The sequence below is a fragment of the Salmo trutta genome, chromosome 30 (genome assembly GCF_901001165.1).
Source record: "Salmo trutta chromosome 30, fSalTru1.1, whole genome shotgun sequence".
NCBI lineage: Eukaryota > Metazoa > Chordata > Actinopteri > Salmoniformes > Salmonidae > Salmo > Salmo trutta.
The window spans coordinates 3,771,852-3,785,166 of NC_042986.1; the positions used below are offsets into that span (position 1 = coordinate 3,771,852).

At 42.7% G+C, this 13,315-nt stretch overlaps 1 protein-coding gene across 4 annotated transcripts in view; it reads right to left on the reverse strand.

The window, feature by feature from the left end:
- The window catches only part of LOC115168968 (tyrosine-protein phosphatase non-receptor type 11-like), a 95,504-nt gene extending 84,270 nt beyond the window's left edge, over positions 1–11,234 (reverse strand). The window contains exon 1 of one of the 4 annotated variants that reach the window (XM_029724543.1): positions 10,900–11,234. In XM_029724543.1, coding sequence (XP_029580403.1) covers positions 10,900–10,913 — 14 coding nt within the window. In that variant the 5' untranslated portion in view covers positions 10,914–11,234. The remainder of the gene's footprint in view (positions 1–10,899) is intronic. The other 3 variants (XM_029724542.1, XM_029724545.1, XM_029724544.1) reach the window with 3 other exon arrangements.
- Positions 11,235–13,315: the final 2,081 nt, after the last annotated feature.

Consider the following 13,315-nt stretch of genomic DNA (forward strand, 5'->3'; position numbering starts at 1 on the left):
GTTGAGGTCAGGTAATTGTGGAGGCCAGGTCATCTGATGCAGCACTCCATCCCTCTACTTCTTGGTTAAATAGCCCTCACACAGCCTGGAGGTGTGTTGGGTCATTGTCCAGTTGAAAATCAAATGATTGTCCCACTAAGCGCAAACCAGATGGGATGGCGTATCACTGCAGAATGCTGTGGTAGCCATGCTGGTTAAGTGTGCCTTGAATTCTAAGTGTGCCTTGAATTCTATAACGTTTTTTGTTTCACGGAAACATGGCTTACTCGAGACACGCTATCGGAGTTGGTACAGCCAGCTGGTTTCTTCACGCATCGCGCCGACAGAAACAAGCATCTCTCTGGTAAGAAGAAGGGCGGGGTGTATGCCTTATGATTAACGAGACGTGGTGTGATCATAACAACATACAGAAACTCAAGTCCTTCTGTTCACCTGACTTAGAATTCCTCACAATAAATGCCGACCGCATTGTCTACCAAGAGAATTCTCTTTGAATATAATCACAGTCGCATATATCCCCCCCAAGCAGACACATCGACGGCCCTGAACGAACTTCATTTGACTCTACGTAAACTGGAAACCACATATCCTGAGGCTGCATTTATTGTAGCCAGGGATTTTAACAAGGCTAATCTGAAAACAAGGCTCCCCAAATTCTACCAGTATATCGGTTGCGCTACCAGGGCTGGCAAAACCCTAGATCATTGTTATTCTAACTTCCGCGACGCATATTTCTGTCCCTCCCCCGCCCTCCTTTCGGAAAAGCTGACCACGACTCCATTTTGTTGCTTCCAGCCTATAGACAGAAACTAAAACAGGAAGCTCCCGCGCTCAGGTCTCTTCAACGCTGGTCCGACCAATCGGATTCCACGCTTCAAGACTGCTTTGATCACGTGGACTGGGATATGTTCCGCATTGCGGCGAACAACAACATTGATGAATACGCTGATTCGGTGTGCGAGTTCATTAACAAGTGCATCGGCGATGTCGTACCCACAGCGTCTATTAAAACATTCCCAAACCAGAAACCGTGGATTGATGGCAGCATTCGCGCAAAACTGAAAGCGCGAACCACTGCTTTTAATCAGGGCAAGGTGACCGGAAACATGACCGAATACAAACAGTGTAGCTATTCCCTCTGCAAGGCAATCAAACAAGCTAAGTGTCAGTATAGAGACAAAGTAGAGTCGCAATTCAACGGCTCAGACACGAGAGGCATGTGGCAGGGTCTACAGTCAATCACGGAGTATTAAAGGAAAACCAGCCCCGTCGTGGACCAGGATGTCTTGCTCCCAGACAGACTAAACAACTTCTTTGCTCGCTTTGAGGACAATACAGTGCCACTGACACGGCCCGCTACCAAAACCTGCGGGCTCTCCTTCACTGCAGTGAGCAAAACATTTAAACGTGTCAACCCTCGCAAGACTGCAGGCCCAGATGGCAGGCCCAGATGGCATGCCCAGCCGCGTCCTCAGAGCATGCGCAGACCAGCTGGCTGGTGTGTTTACGGACATATTCAATCAATCCTTATCCCAGGCCACCATTGTTCCTGTTCCCAAGAAAGCTAAGGTAACTGAGCTAAATGACTACCGCTCCGTAGCACTCACTTCCGTCATCATGAAGTGCTTTGAGAGACTAGTCAAGGACCATATCACCTCCACCTTACCTGACACCCTAGACCCACTCCAATTTGCTTACCGCCCCAATAGGTCCACAGACGACGCAATCGCAATCACACTGCCCTAACCCATCTGGACAAGAGGAATACCTATGTGAGAATGCTGTTCATCGACTACAGCTCAGCATTTAACACCATAGTACCCTCCAAAGTCGTCATCAAGCTCGAGACCCTGGGTCTCGACCCCGCCCTGTGCAACTGGGTAACTGGATAATGTAGGGTATGTAATGTAGGGTATGTAATGTTTACATACCCTACATTACTCATCTCATATGTATATTGGACTTCCTGACGGGTCGCCCCCAGGCGGTGAGGGTAGGAAACAACATCTCCACCCTGCTGATCCTCAACACTGGGGCACCACAAGGGTGCGTTCTCAGCCCTCTCCTGTACTCCCTGTTCACCCACGACTGCGTGGCCATGCACGCCTCCAACTCAATCATCAAGTTTGCAGACGACACTACAGTGGTAGGCTTGATTACCAACAACGACGAGACGGCCTACAGGGAAGAGGTGAGGGCCCTCGGAGTGTGGTGTCAGGAAAATAACCTCACACTCAACGTCAACAAAACAAAGGAGATGATCGTGGACTTCAGGAAACAGCAGAGGGAGCACCCCCTATCCACATCGACGGGACAGTAGTGGAGAGGGTAGAAAGTTTTAAGTTCCTCGGCGTACACATCACGGACAAACTGAAATGGTCGAACCACACAGATAGCGTGGTGAAGAAGGCGCAGGAGCGCCTCTTCAACCTCAGGAGGCTGAAGAAATTCGGCTTGTCACCAAAAACACTCAAACTTTTACAGATGCACAATCAAGAGCATCCTGTCGGGCTGTATCACCGCCTGGTACGGCAACTGCACCGCCCACAACCGTAAGGCTCTCCAGAGGGTAGTGAGGTCTGCACAACGCATCACTGGGGGCAAACTACCTGCCCTCCAGGACACCTACACCACCCGATGTCACAGGAAGGCCAAAAAGATCATCAAGGACAACAACCACCGGAGCCACTGCCTGTTCACCCCGCTATCATCCAGAAGGCGAGGTCAGTACTGGTGCATCAAAGCAGGGACCGAGAGACTGAAAAACAGCTTCTATCTCAAGGCCATGGCTGCTGCCAACATACTGACTCATCTCTAGCCACTTTAATAATGGAAGAATTTATGTAATAAATGTATCACTAGCCACTTTAAACAATGCCACTTCATATAATGTTTACATACCCTACATTACTCATCTCATATGTATATTGTTTCTCCACACGAAAGTGACATACATACTGTACTCTATACCATCTACTGCATCTTGCCATCTTGATGTAATGTATCACTAGCCACTTTAAACAATGCCACTTTTATATGTTTACATATCCTACATTACTCATCTCATATGTATATACTGTACCCTATACCATCCACTGCATCTTGCCTATGCTGTTGTATACCATCCCTCATTCATATATATTTTTACGTACATATTCTTATTCATTCCTTTACACTTGTGTCTATAAGGTAATTGTTGTGAAATTGTTATGTTAGATTACTCGTTGGATATTACTGCATTGTCGGAACTAGAAGCACAAGCATTTCGCTACACTCGCATTAACATCTGCTAACCATGTGTATGTGACAAATAACATTTGATTTGATTTGTATCATTTAATATCCAAAGTGCAACAAAAAAATTGCCACTGTCCCATTACTTTTGGAGCTCACTGTATATCCTCCAAATGCCACCGCTGCCACCAGTTGTTACTTGCACTATGGTTAAGAGCAACATTCTATGGACATATATGGAATTCTGTGGTGCTGCCATCTTGAATACACAGTCTCATGGGTTTTATTGTGTGTTGACTGGGGTCCCGTAGACTACTGTAGACCTTGGGTTGTTGACTGGGGTGCAGATTAGATTTAATATTGTTGTTTTCACGGGCCTTGGAAAAACATTTCTCTACCAATTGGAAAATAATACCATGTGTTACTATTGTAATCCCAGACAAGCTGTTTTTTAAGTCACACCAGCACTGCTTTCACTCATGTCATCTGATGAAACAATGGCAGCCCACTCAGACCATTCAGTCTTTGAAGCTGTTCACCATTGTTCTACAATAACAACCAGCAAACAAAATTACTTGCATCTTTTATGCACAGCTTATACAACTGTTTTAGTGAATCACATAGTAGCACTACACATGCAACAATGTTCAAAGAGCTTTGTTTTGTTTGCTTTGAAATTGGAACAAACACCTGACAAAGTGCCTGACACTTAAACACAAGCAAAATACCTTTGTGCCGATTGCAGGTCAAAGGACAACAGAGAGTGGTCAGTATCACTTTCTGTTTTGGGTTCTAGTCTATCTAGTCTGCAACCCTCACCTCAACACTAAACACACACTAACAAACAAATGCATGCACGCACGCACGCACGCACGCACACACACACACACACACACACACACCTGCCTGCCTGCTAATGAAGATCAGACAGGTCTGTTCGACCCCTGACCCCCTCAATGGAACAAATAGCACCGCTCACCAATTACTGCACATAATCCTTCCCTCTCTTTCTCTCTCTCTCCCTGGCCTGACCTGGCCTGGGAGGGATCACACTGCCCAGGTCTGTCCCCACACACTTGGCAGTTCAGCAGGGTCAATCCCCTCAAGAAGCCCTAACACCAAATGTCCGCCAACAAGCACACCCACCCAGCACTACCCAGTCCACTCCAGCCAGATCCTCCAAAATGCACACAAAGTCATGAACTATCAACCATTGAAGCGTGAGACTAACTTAACCTAGTGCATTGCACTAGAAACACAACAATAGCAACTTACAGGTAAGACCCAATGCATGTGGGGGAAATAAATACATTTTAATGTCAGGAAGGTTTTTTCCCCTCCCTCACCATTCTGATTGGAGTTTGTCAGAGCCCCCTGGTTAAGTTCCCTCAGAGTTTAGTAATCCAGCCCCTACACGGTTACACAAGGAGGGGAAGGGAGGGAGGAACGAGGAGGAAGGTGCTGCCACTGTGGGTTGGAGCGAGAGAGGCGGGGACGTTTAATCTGGGATTTGGATGAGTGCGAGCGGCCCTGATAGTACGAGACAGGGGCTCCTATCGGCTTCGGAGCGGCTATCAGGCTGTCCCTCGGGACTTACATGATGCGGCACCGTCGACATGCCAACCAAAGACTCCAACTCCTACTAATGCCTTCCTTCCTTGAAGAACAGTGGTTGCCAGTTCCCAAAGTAAGGCCGATTGAAAGGCCCAGTCTACATGCGCAGTTAGACATTACTGACCACCGAGCCTAGTAAGGATGTACAACATAGAAAACTATGCTAGGTCTCTCTGTATGTTCACTAGTAGCATATTGGAGTTTATGTTGCTGTTATGTGGGAGATAATGTTGAACATAAAGTACTATTGGATATAGTAGCCGATAGTAGCTGGCCTACATTAGTTATGTCCAACACCTTAGTTCCGGCATTTCCAAATGATGCTGATGGGGGGGGGGAGTATTACATTGCAACACAATATTAAATGCATTTTCATCACAAAAATGATATCTGAAATAGGGAACAGTGAAACAAATGGAACCTATTTCAAAATGATCTAGAAATGAATCAGATCAGGTACATGATTAATGCCTGAAATTAGACATGCCAATGATTGTACTCTCTTTTGCATTCTCTTTGAGCATTGCAAGATACATGACTATTTAAGTTTGAGAGGAATAAGCAATTGCTACTGCATGTCAACCAAGACATGGTGGATGAACAAAGATAAACATGACCAGGACAAGGACAAAACCAAACGTTTTAAATTCTAACATAAAGATAACCTCAGCTTTGAATGCTCAGCTATGCCATTTACTTGTCCAATTATAAAGAAGATACTGTACATTAAGTATATAAGTCATAAGTCACACTGAAGTCAAGAAACTAGCAGACCTTCCCCACAAAGCTCATGTCACTAGCAGCATGTGCCCAGATATGAAACCATGAGGCCAGGCCAGCTTATTAAGAGTTCCTCTCGTAAGCTTCCTGCTTATGCCTGATCCAGTCCCAGGGGTCCTATTCAATCTGCCATGAATACGCTAATGGTTAACAAGACATGAAGCCTGCAGGCTCCTCTATTGCCTTTCATTGGCACATGGAGAAAACATAACATATTATAAGCATTGTTCTAAGACATTACAAAGGCTTATTATGGCATTCAGTTAAAAAAAAATACATCTGTGGTAAGAATGAACACCAGAATGGGATTTTTTTGTCAAACTTTGAATTGGCTGGTTATTGTGTAAGTCTGGGGCCAATGTGTTTGCCCTTTTTCTTTTTCTTTGTGCAGAGTTTAATGATTAACTGGTAGTGTCCATGCTAGCCACATCTCTCACTGAGAAATCCCTTTTGCAAATAGATTAGCTTGAACAGATGTGCGCCACCAAAATGGAGACCCTTGCTTGTCATTTTCTTTATGAATATATTAAACATATTAAGACCACTTGACTTACTGTACTATGAATTCGACAAGTAAAAAAACAAACATTTGCAGTATAAAAATACCTGAAGTAGGCCCTTTCTGTGGTGTCCTCGTGTTACAAATATCATCCTCATCTCTCTTTATATCCTCACAGAACACGACTGCATGAGTGACGCAGGGCTTTCCAAGAATTTCCTTTGACAACTACCAGGCCCTTCAATTCCCCGTATCAGGCATGGAGCACTGGCCGAAAGAGAGTGCGAGAGAGAGAGAGAATAGATCTGAGCACAAAATCCAGAGTCACTGCGCCAGAACCAGTGTTTCTCAATGTGCCTGATGCGAAACTGTCAATGAGAGACTGGTATAAGACATAAAGACATACAGAGAGGGAGAGAGCAAAAGGTCGAGTGACAGGTGGAAGGGAGAGCAACACAGTCAAAAAGCCATGGCTCAGCGGGCGAACACAGCACAGAGCACAGCGCTCGCTTGCACAGACAGACAGGGGAAACAGAGGCCCCATGTGCATACAGCACGCCGGCTCTCTATCCTCTTACATAATGTCTCAAGATCAGTACAGCCTGGGCTATTTAAAGCACTGGCTAGGCCTGGTGACAAAAAGGTGATATACTTAGTGCCCCCAACGCTGCATGAAAGCTCCGTTAGGGCTATATCGGTCATGTTACTGGTATTTTTAGGACAGCTGATGATCCTGCGGTATTTACCTGCAGTGCAAACCCACCCTCAGCGGCTAGATGCCCCACATCACTATGTAGTCAGCTAGCGGTTAGCAGCTAACTTAGCGCTTTCAAGTTGCACATAATGTGTATATGAAGGTATGCAAATGGACTAGCCCCCTCTGTTTTGAGGGGATGGCTAACTATTCTGCCTTTTTGTGTGCAATGATATTGAACATCTGGGTAAGAGGGCTTTTAGACTTAATGGGCAATCCATTTAAATTGCATGAGCACAGGCTATGCACACAGTTTGAAGAGAGAGCAAGCCGTGCTACTCTGGTTACATGGAGCTACAGGTTCAACTGTGGCCAGACAAGGAGTGTAGCATTGGTGGTTTAATATAACCTGACCATTACACATTGTCTGTGATATTTAATCCATTTTGAGAGTGTTGCGCTAACTTCATTCATTTCATGATGGAAAAACCTAACTTCCCAAATCTTGGATAACATAAGAACAATTAGCATTATCAATGCATTTTTTTTTAAGCAAGATGTTGATCAATCATAATTCAGAAGAAAGCAGGTTTGAAAAACTGATAAAGCTTGGACAGCTATATCCTCTTCAAAATGTGACTTTAGCAACTGGTAGCTAAAATGCATGTTATTGTAGTTTAAATTGGTGAAATATTATGAAGCCAGAAATGTGCACATTTAAAGGGATAGTTAACCCAAATCAAAGTTTATCAACATTTTCATACTTCAAGCTTGTGAACTACCCCTTTAAATGGCATCAGTTAGTCATTAGCCAGTAGCAGTATCTTTGATCTAAACGTGTTGCCTTTATCTCCACACACACCCATGTGGAAAGTCCAAGAATAAAAAAAAATAGCATTAGTCTATGAATCATACAGCTACAAATAACAGAAGAAACATATTTCATAAATCCCAAAATATCCTAGAACAAACCAACCAACAAAATGACAAACTGGCGGATACATTTGAGAGTGCTGTGGTTATGCATCAAACAGGTGCTGGAAATGACATCAAAACGTGATAACCTAAATCAAACACAGCTGGAGGGAAGATGAAAGGATTTGATTGCATTGGTAATTATAGTATGGCTATAACAGCTCTTATTGTGAATTCCTGGAAATTTTGGATGGGCTATCTTACATCTCCACATTGGCCTGTTTTTTTCCTGAGTGCTTATCGACTCCGGATGACTCACTGTTTCCCACAGTTTCAATCAGTTTCAGTGAAAGACGAGGCTCGTTCCACAAACAAAAGAGCCAAAAGAGATTTCCAATACTGGAAAACTTGGAACCGTTTTATTTGAAGAGCACCAGGATGGATCCGGCAAAACGTTATAGGTATGAGAACTCCTGCTTTAGCTAACAATGTCAAATTGGTATGACATATGCAACTCCATTGTGATAGGCATCATGTCAAGCTTATTACAGTGTTATTGTGGCAATGTGCAAGCCAACCTCCAGTAACGTGTTACTGAATGATGAAAGAAGGGGGACACACACGGTTGTTGAAATGTTGTGAATTTTGGTGCAGGGAATAAATCACTCAGGAGCAGCATTATATACAGCACCGATTTTAGAACGTTTTGCATGCGCCTTACTCAAAACGATTCCCTTCATTGAACTGTCACTAATAGTTATGAAGTACTTTGCATTTGATGATAAAACGCAAAACACACTAACTATTAATTATTGGTTGATCTGAAGTAAAAACTGACAGACTCAAATGTTTGACTGCTAAATGGTAAGTTCAGAAGCAGACGGTCTTTCCAAGATGGCACCCAGACTATTGTTCAGATGAATGTGTCAGGAACTGTTCCCCTGTGGCTCACAGGAGCAGGAAGTACTGAACCACAGACTAAACAGAACAGATGACAAAGGATGGAAACAAACACCCACTAACCAACTAGGTTGTCACGATACCAGCATTGTGATACTCAGAAATATCATCGCATTAAAACAAAACATGAAGCACACTTAATTTATTGAGTGTCACATTTTCTTATTTGCCAAGCTATTAAGGACTAAAGCGATTGGTCTGCTTTGTGTTTTCCTTTCTTTGCCATGGAAAATAAAAGTTTTGTATTGTGATACTGGTATTGTGATACTGGTATCATGACAACCCTATAATCAACAAACTCCAATTCAATACTACTACTGTTTCACCTACCAACGTCATATTATCATAAATTCTCCCAAGCATGAACCCACATGTAGGCTATCGTTTGTCCATTGTAAAGGCTTGACACAAACTCACTGAGAACCTAAAAAGACACGTTAGAAAGTTATCGGGGAACGAGCCAAGATGTTTATTTCACAACAAGTCCTTTGTGATGCACAGAGACTAACACCAGATCCAGACAGTATTAATGATGCAAAGCTGTTATTTTTGCCAAACTGCGACGTGGATGAATTACACCCCTTTGTTCTCAAGAAACAGAAATATATGTCTTTGGACCGCATTGCTAAACGACATTGTTGTTATCTAACATCCATTAATTTGTTCGCACAGCTTTGCTTCTACAGTGGCAATCCCGTTTGGAAACTTTAATGTGATGCATCTCTCTCATTTAGAGCGAACTCATATAGGGGTGTCTGTGTACACGGTCAACTCTTAGATTGCTGACATGGTGAATTTTTATGTTATTTTGTGTACTGTAGGCAATTCTCCACTTGCAGGTACTTGCAGCTCCCCACCTTTAGACTACATGTCAAAAAAGTGTTTACATAACTACAGTATACAGCTGGACAGGTAGGATTACACTTACACACATAATTTGGTGGTTTGAACTAGTACATAAAGATAAATGTATTGATTGAAATGGCAATCAATAGTCTTTGCTGAACTCAATTACAAACTGCAGTTGTAATTGAACAATTTACGGTTGAGCTACAATTTTTTGTGGCGGATATGCCTGCCTAAAACAAGTAATGGATAGCATAGGCCTACCTAAACCGCATGATGATTATTTTACTATTGTCTTATGAGACTGACACTAGGCTAAATCTGAAAATGACTTTATTTACTGGGTGAAAACTATCTTATCTCCTACTGATATGAGGGGACACACTTCAGTTGATAACTTAATTGTAAATGTGAAATATTGACCAGTCCTGTTCAGATTACAAAAAGTCAGTGAATGAAATACCTCACTGAACAAACATACCAAACATCATAATTTAAATCGAGGCCTATCTGTAAATTCCTAACAGTATGCTGTGCTCTAATGGTTCAACAATAATATCAAATCTAAATGTGAAGACTAATTAATTAAGTTTCTCAAACATCATAGAGAAATACTGTGTAAAACAACCACGTGTCAACTAAGGCAGTAATGTAAACTAGTCTACAGTAGCCTCCCAAATAGTTAATAGTGGGTACTTGTTTTAGGTTTACAAATCATTCAAATGTTTGTTCTAACAGGTTTTAACCACATCGAGGTAAAAATGCAACACGTATTTCTGATGTAACCAAACCAAAGTGTAATTCCTATTGTTTCTAAATACAACAAATAGCCAGCTCAATTCAACCTACATTTGAACAAGTATGTTGCATTCCAACTACAAATACAGAGCTTGCATTCTGCAAAAGCCAAACCGTGGACCTTGATATCATAGCTCAACTCCTGGTGGTTTCCTGCACAGCAGAGAGAGAGAACTAGTGTGCTATAGCAAATAAGACCCTCCTGGTTTTCAAATGAACTGTTGTCGCTTTATATCAATCTATATTCAACGGCACAGGAGTTTTGCCATGTCCCATAGCCTTACAAGCGTAAACTAGCCTATAACCTAACTGTCTATGACAATGTTATTGTAACTCTGAATTTACAGTCAGTAACTTGTGTCATACCAAATACAAGATGCCGACAAAGCAAAAACAATACCACTAATTGAAGCAACCATTGTGGGTTTTGTGCGTTTTAATGGGTCAAACGTCAACCTGCAAGTCCAACATGCCCTGGAATAAGTCGTGATACGCTGTTATAATGGGTGAAAGGACTATTCCCGGTTCGTTCCATTGGTTTCGATAAAGCCGGGCTTACCTGCGAGACGTCATAGCAGTCTTAGAAAGCTGTCGTCGAATGAGAAGGGAAAGTCAAATAAAGCAAGCCTTCCCTTTACGGCTTCGCGGTGTCGCTGTTGGAGAGCATGCACTGGGCAGAGCGTTTGTTGAGCAAGGTTCAACTCCAAAGACAATATCGCCGGATACCCCGCCTCCAAAGCCCACTGTCGGGGATACTCATTCTACTACGGGTCGGTGTGGCTAACACAAAGACTGAAGTGTGTCGTTTTTTTTTTAATTGTACCGTGTCCGTAATATCCACTTGGTTCATGTCAGATCGCTTACAGGTGGAATAGCAGAACAATGACGAACAGACTGGTGCATGCGTGCAGAGGCCTAGCCTATTGCCTATCAAACATTTGTCTGTATTATATAATCGAATTCAATATTATATAGCCTCTAAAACCAAAAGGGGAGGGCAAGCAAATTAAAGACAATTTTATATCATCTCAATCGTGACCTACTTATCACTACATGGGACCTCGCATCATATTAGTGCAGTTCATGCGAAGGTAACTAGTTGAAATAACATTCTGTATTCTAAATGCTGCCAATTTTCGTATTGAAATGCATGATTACACAAGTCTTGATAAGAAAATAGCCCTCCACGAACTCCCTTTCGAGTTATTAATAGCAACAATGCAAGGATAATGGCAAATATATTTAAATCTTCTGCCTGCCTCTGTCCACTTCATCTTACAATGGCATGAACGCAAGTTATAGGTTGCAGAGAGAGAGGGGGGGAGAGAAGCACAGAAACAGAGGGAGAAAAAATAAGATAGACAGATGTAGAGAAAGAAAGGGGAGAGGGGGAAGAGACCAAGAGAGAGGACAATAAAAAAAACACAGGGGTGAGAGAGTGTAATGTTTACTGTTAATTTTTATTATTTATTTCACTTTTGTATATTATCTACTTCACTTGCTTTGGCAATGTTAACATATGTTTCCCATGCCAATAAAGCCCCTTGAATTGAATTGAATTGAGAGGCAGGGAGAGAGAGATACTGTAGAAACGGAGAAAGAGAGTTCACAAACACAAACAAGACACCACAGAGCCCCAGGACAGCAACACAATTAGACCCAACCAAATCATGAGAAAACAAAAAGATAATTACTTGACACATTGGAAAGAATTAACAAAAAAAACAGAGCAAACTAGAATGCTATTTGGCCCTAAACAGAGAGTACACAGTGGCAGAATACCTGACCACTGACTGACCCAAACTTAAGGAAAGCTTTGACTATGTACAGACTCAGTGAGCATAGCCTTGCTATTGAGAAAGGCCGCCGTAGGCAGACCTGGCTCTCAAGAGAAGACAGGCTATGTGCACACTGCCCACAAAATGAGGTGGAAACTGAGCTGCACTTCCTAACCTCCTGCCAAATGTATGACCATATTAGAGACACATATTTCCCTCAGATTTCACAGATCCACAAAGAATTCGAAAACAAACCTGATTTTGATAAACTCCCATATCTACTGGGTGAAATACCACAGTTTGCCATCACAGCAGCAAGATGTGTGACCTGTTGCCACAAGAAAAGGGCAACCAGTGAAGAACAAACAACCCATATTTATGTTTATTTATTTTCTCTTTTGTAATTTAACCATTTGCACATCTCGTTACACTGTATACATACATAATTACATTTGTAATGTTGTTATTCCTTTGGAACTTCTATGAGTGTAATGTTTACTGTTCATTTTTATTGTTTATTTCACTTTTGTATATTATCCACTTCACTTGCTTTGGCAATGTTAACATATGTTTCCCATGCCAATAAAGCCCCTTGAATTGAATTGAGAGAGAGTGCTCCTCAGTCAGAGCGAAAGGCATCTCAGTCTGTGCTTCCATGGCTGCAGCAGCATTGACGTCACCGGCCTGTGTGGTTATCAACAGAGGTTAATCTGCCGGGGAATCCGGGGAATGGGGTTATGCAATTGTCTGAAGCCACAGGGCTTTCTCTCATTTATGGATTTGCTTTGCACTGATATATGCCGAACAAAACTATAAACGCAACATGCATAATTTTGAACGATTTTACTGAGTTACAGTTCATAAAAGGAAATCAGTCAATTTAAATACATTAATTAGGCCATAATCTATGGATTTCACATGACTGGGCAGGGGCACAGCCATGGGTGGGTCTGGGAGGGCATAGGCCCACCCACTGGGGAGCCAGGCCTAGCAAATCAGAATTAGTTTTTCCCCACAAAATGGCTTCATAACTGACAGAAATACTCCTCAGCACCACCTTAGATGATCCCTCAGGTGATGAAGCAGGTGTGGAGGTCCTGGGTTGGCGTGGTTACATGTGGTCTGCGGTTGTGAGGCCGGTTGGACGCACTGACAAAATCTCTAAAATGACGTTGGAGGTGACTGGAATCTTTGACA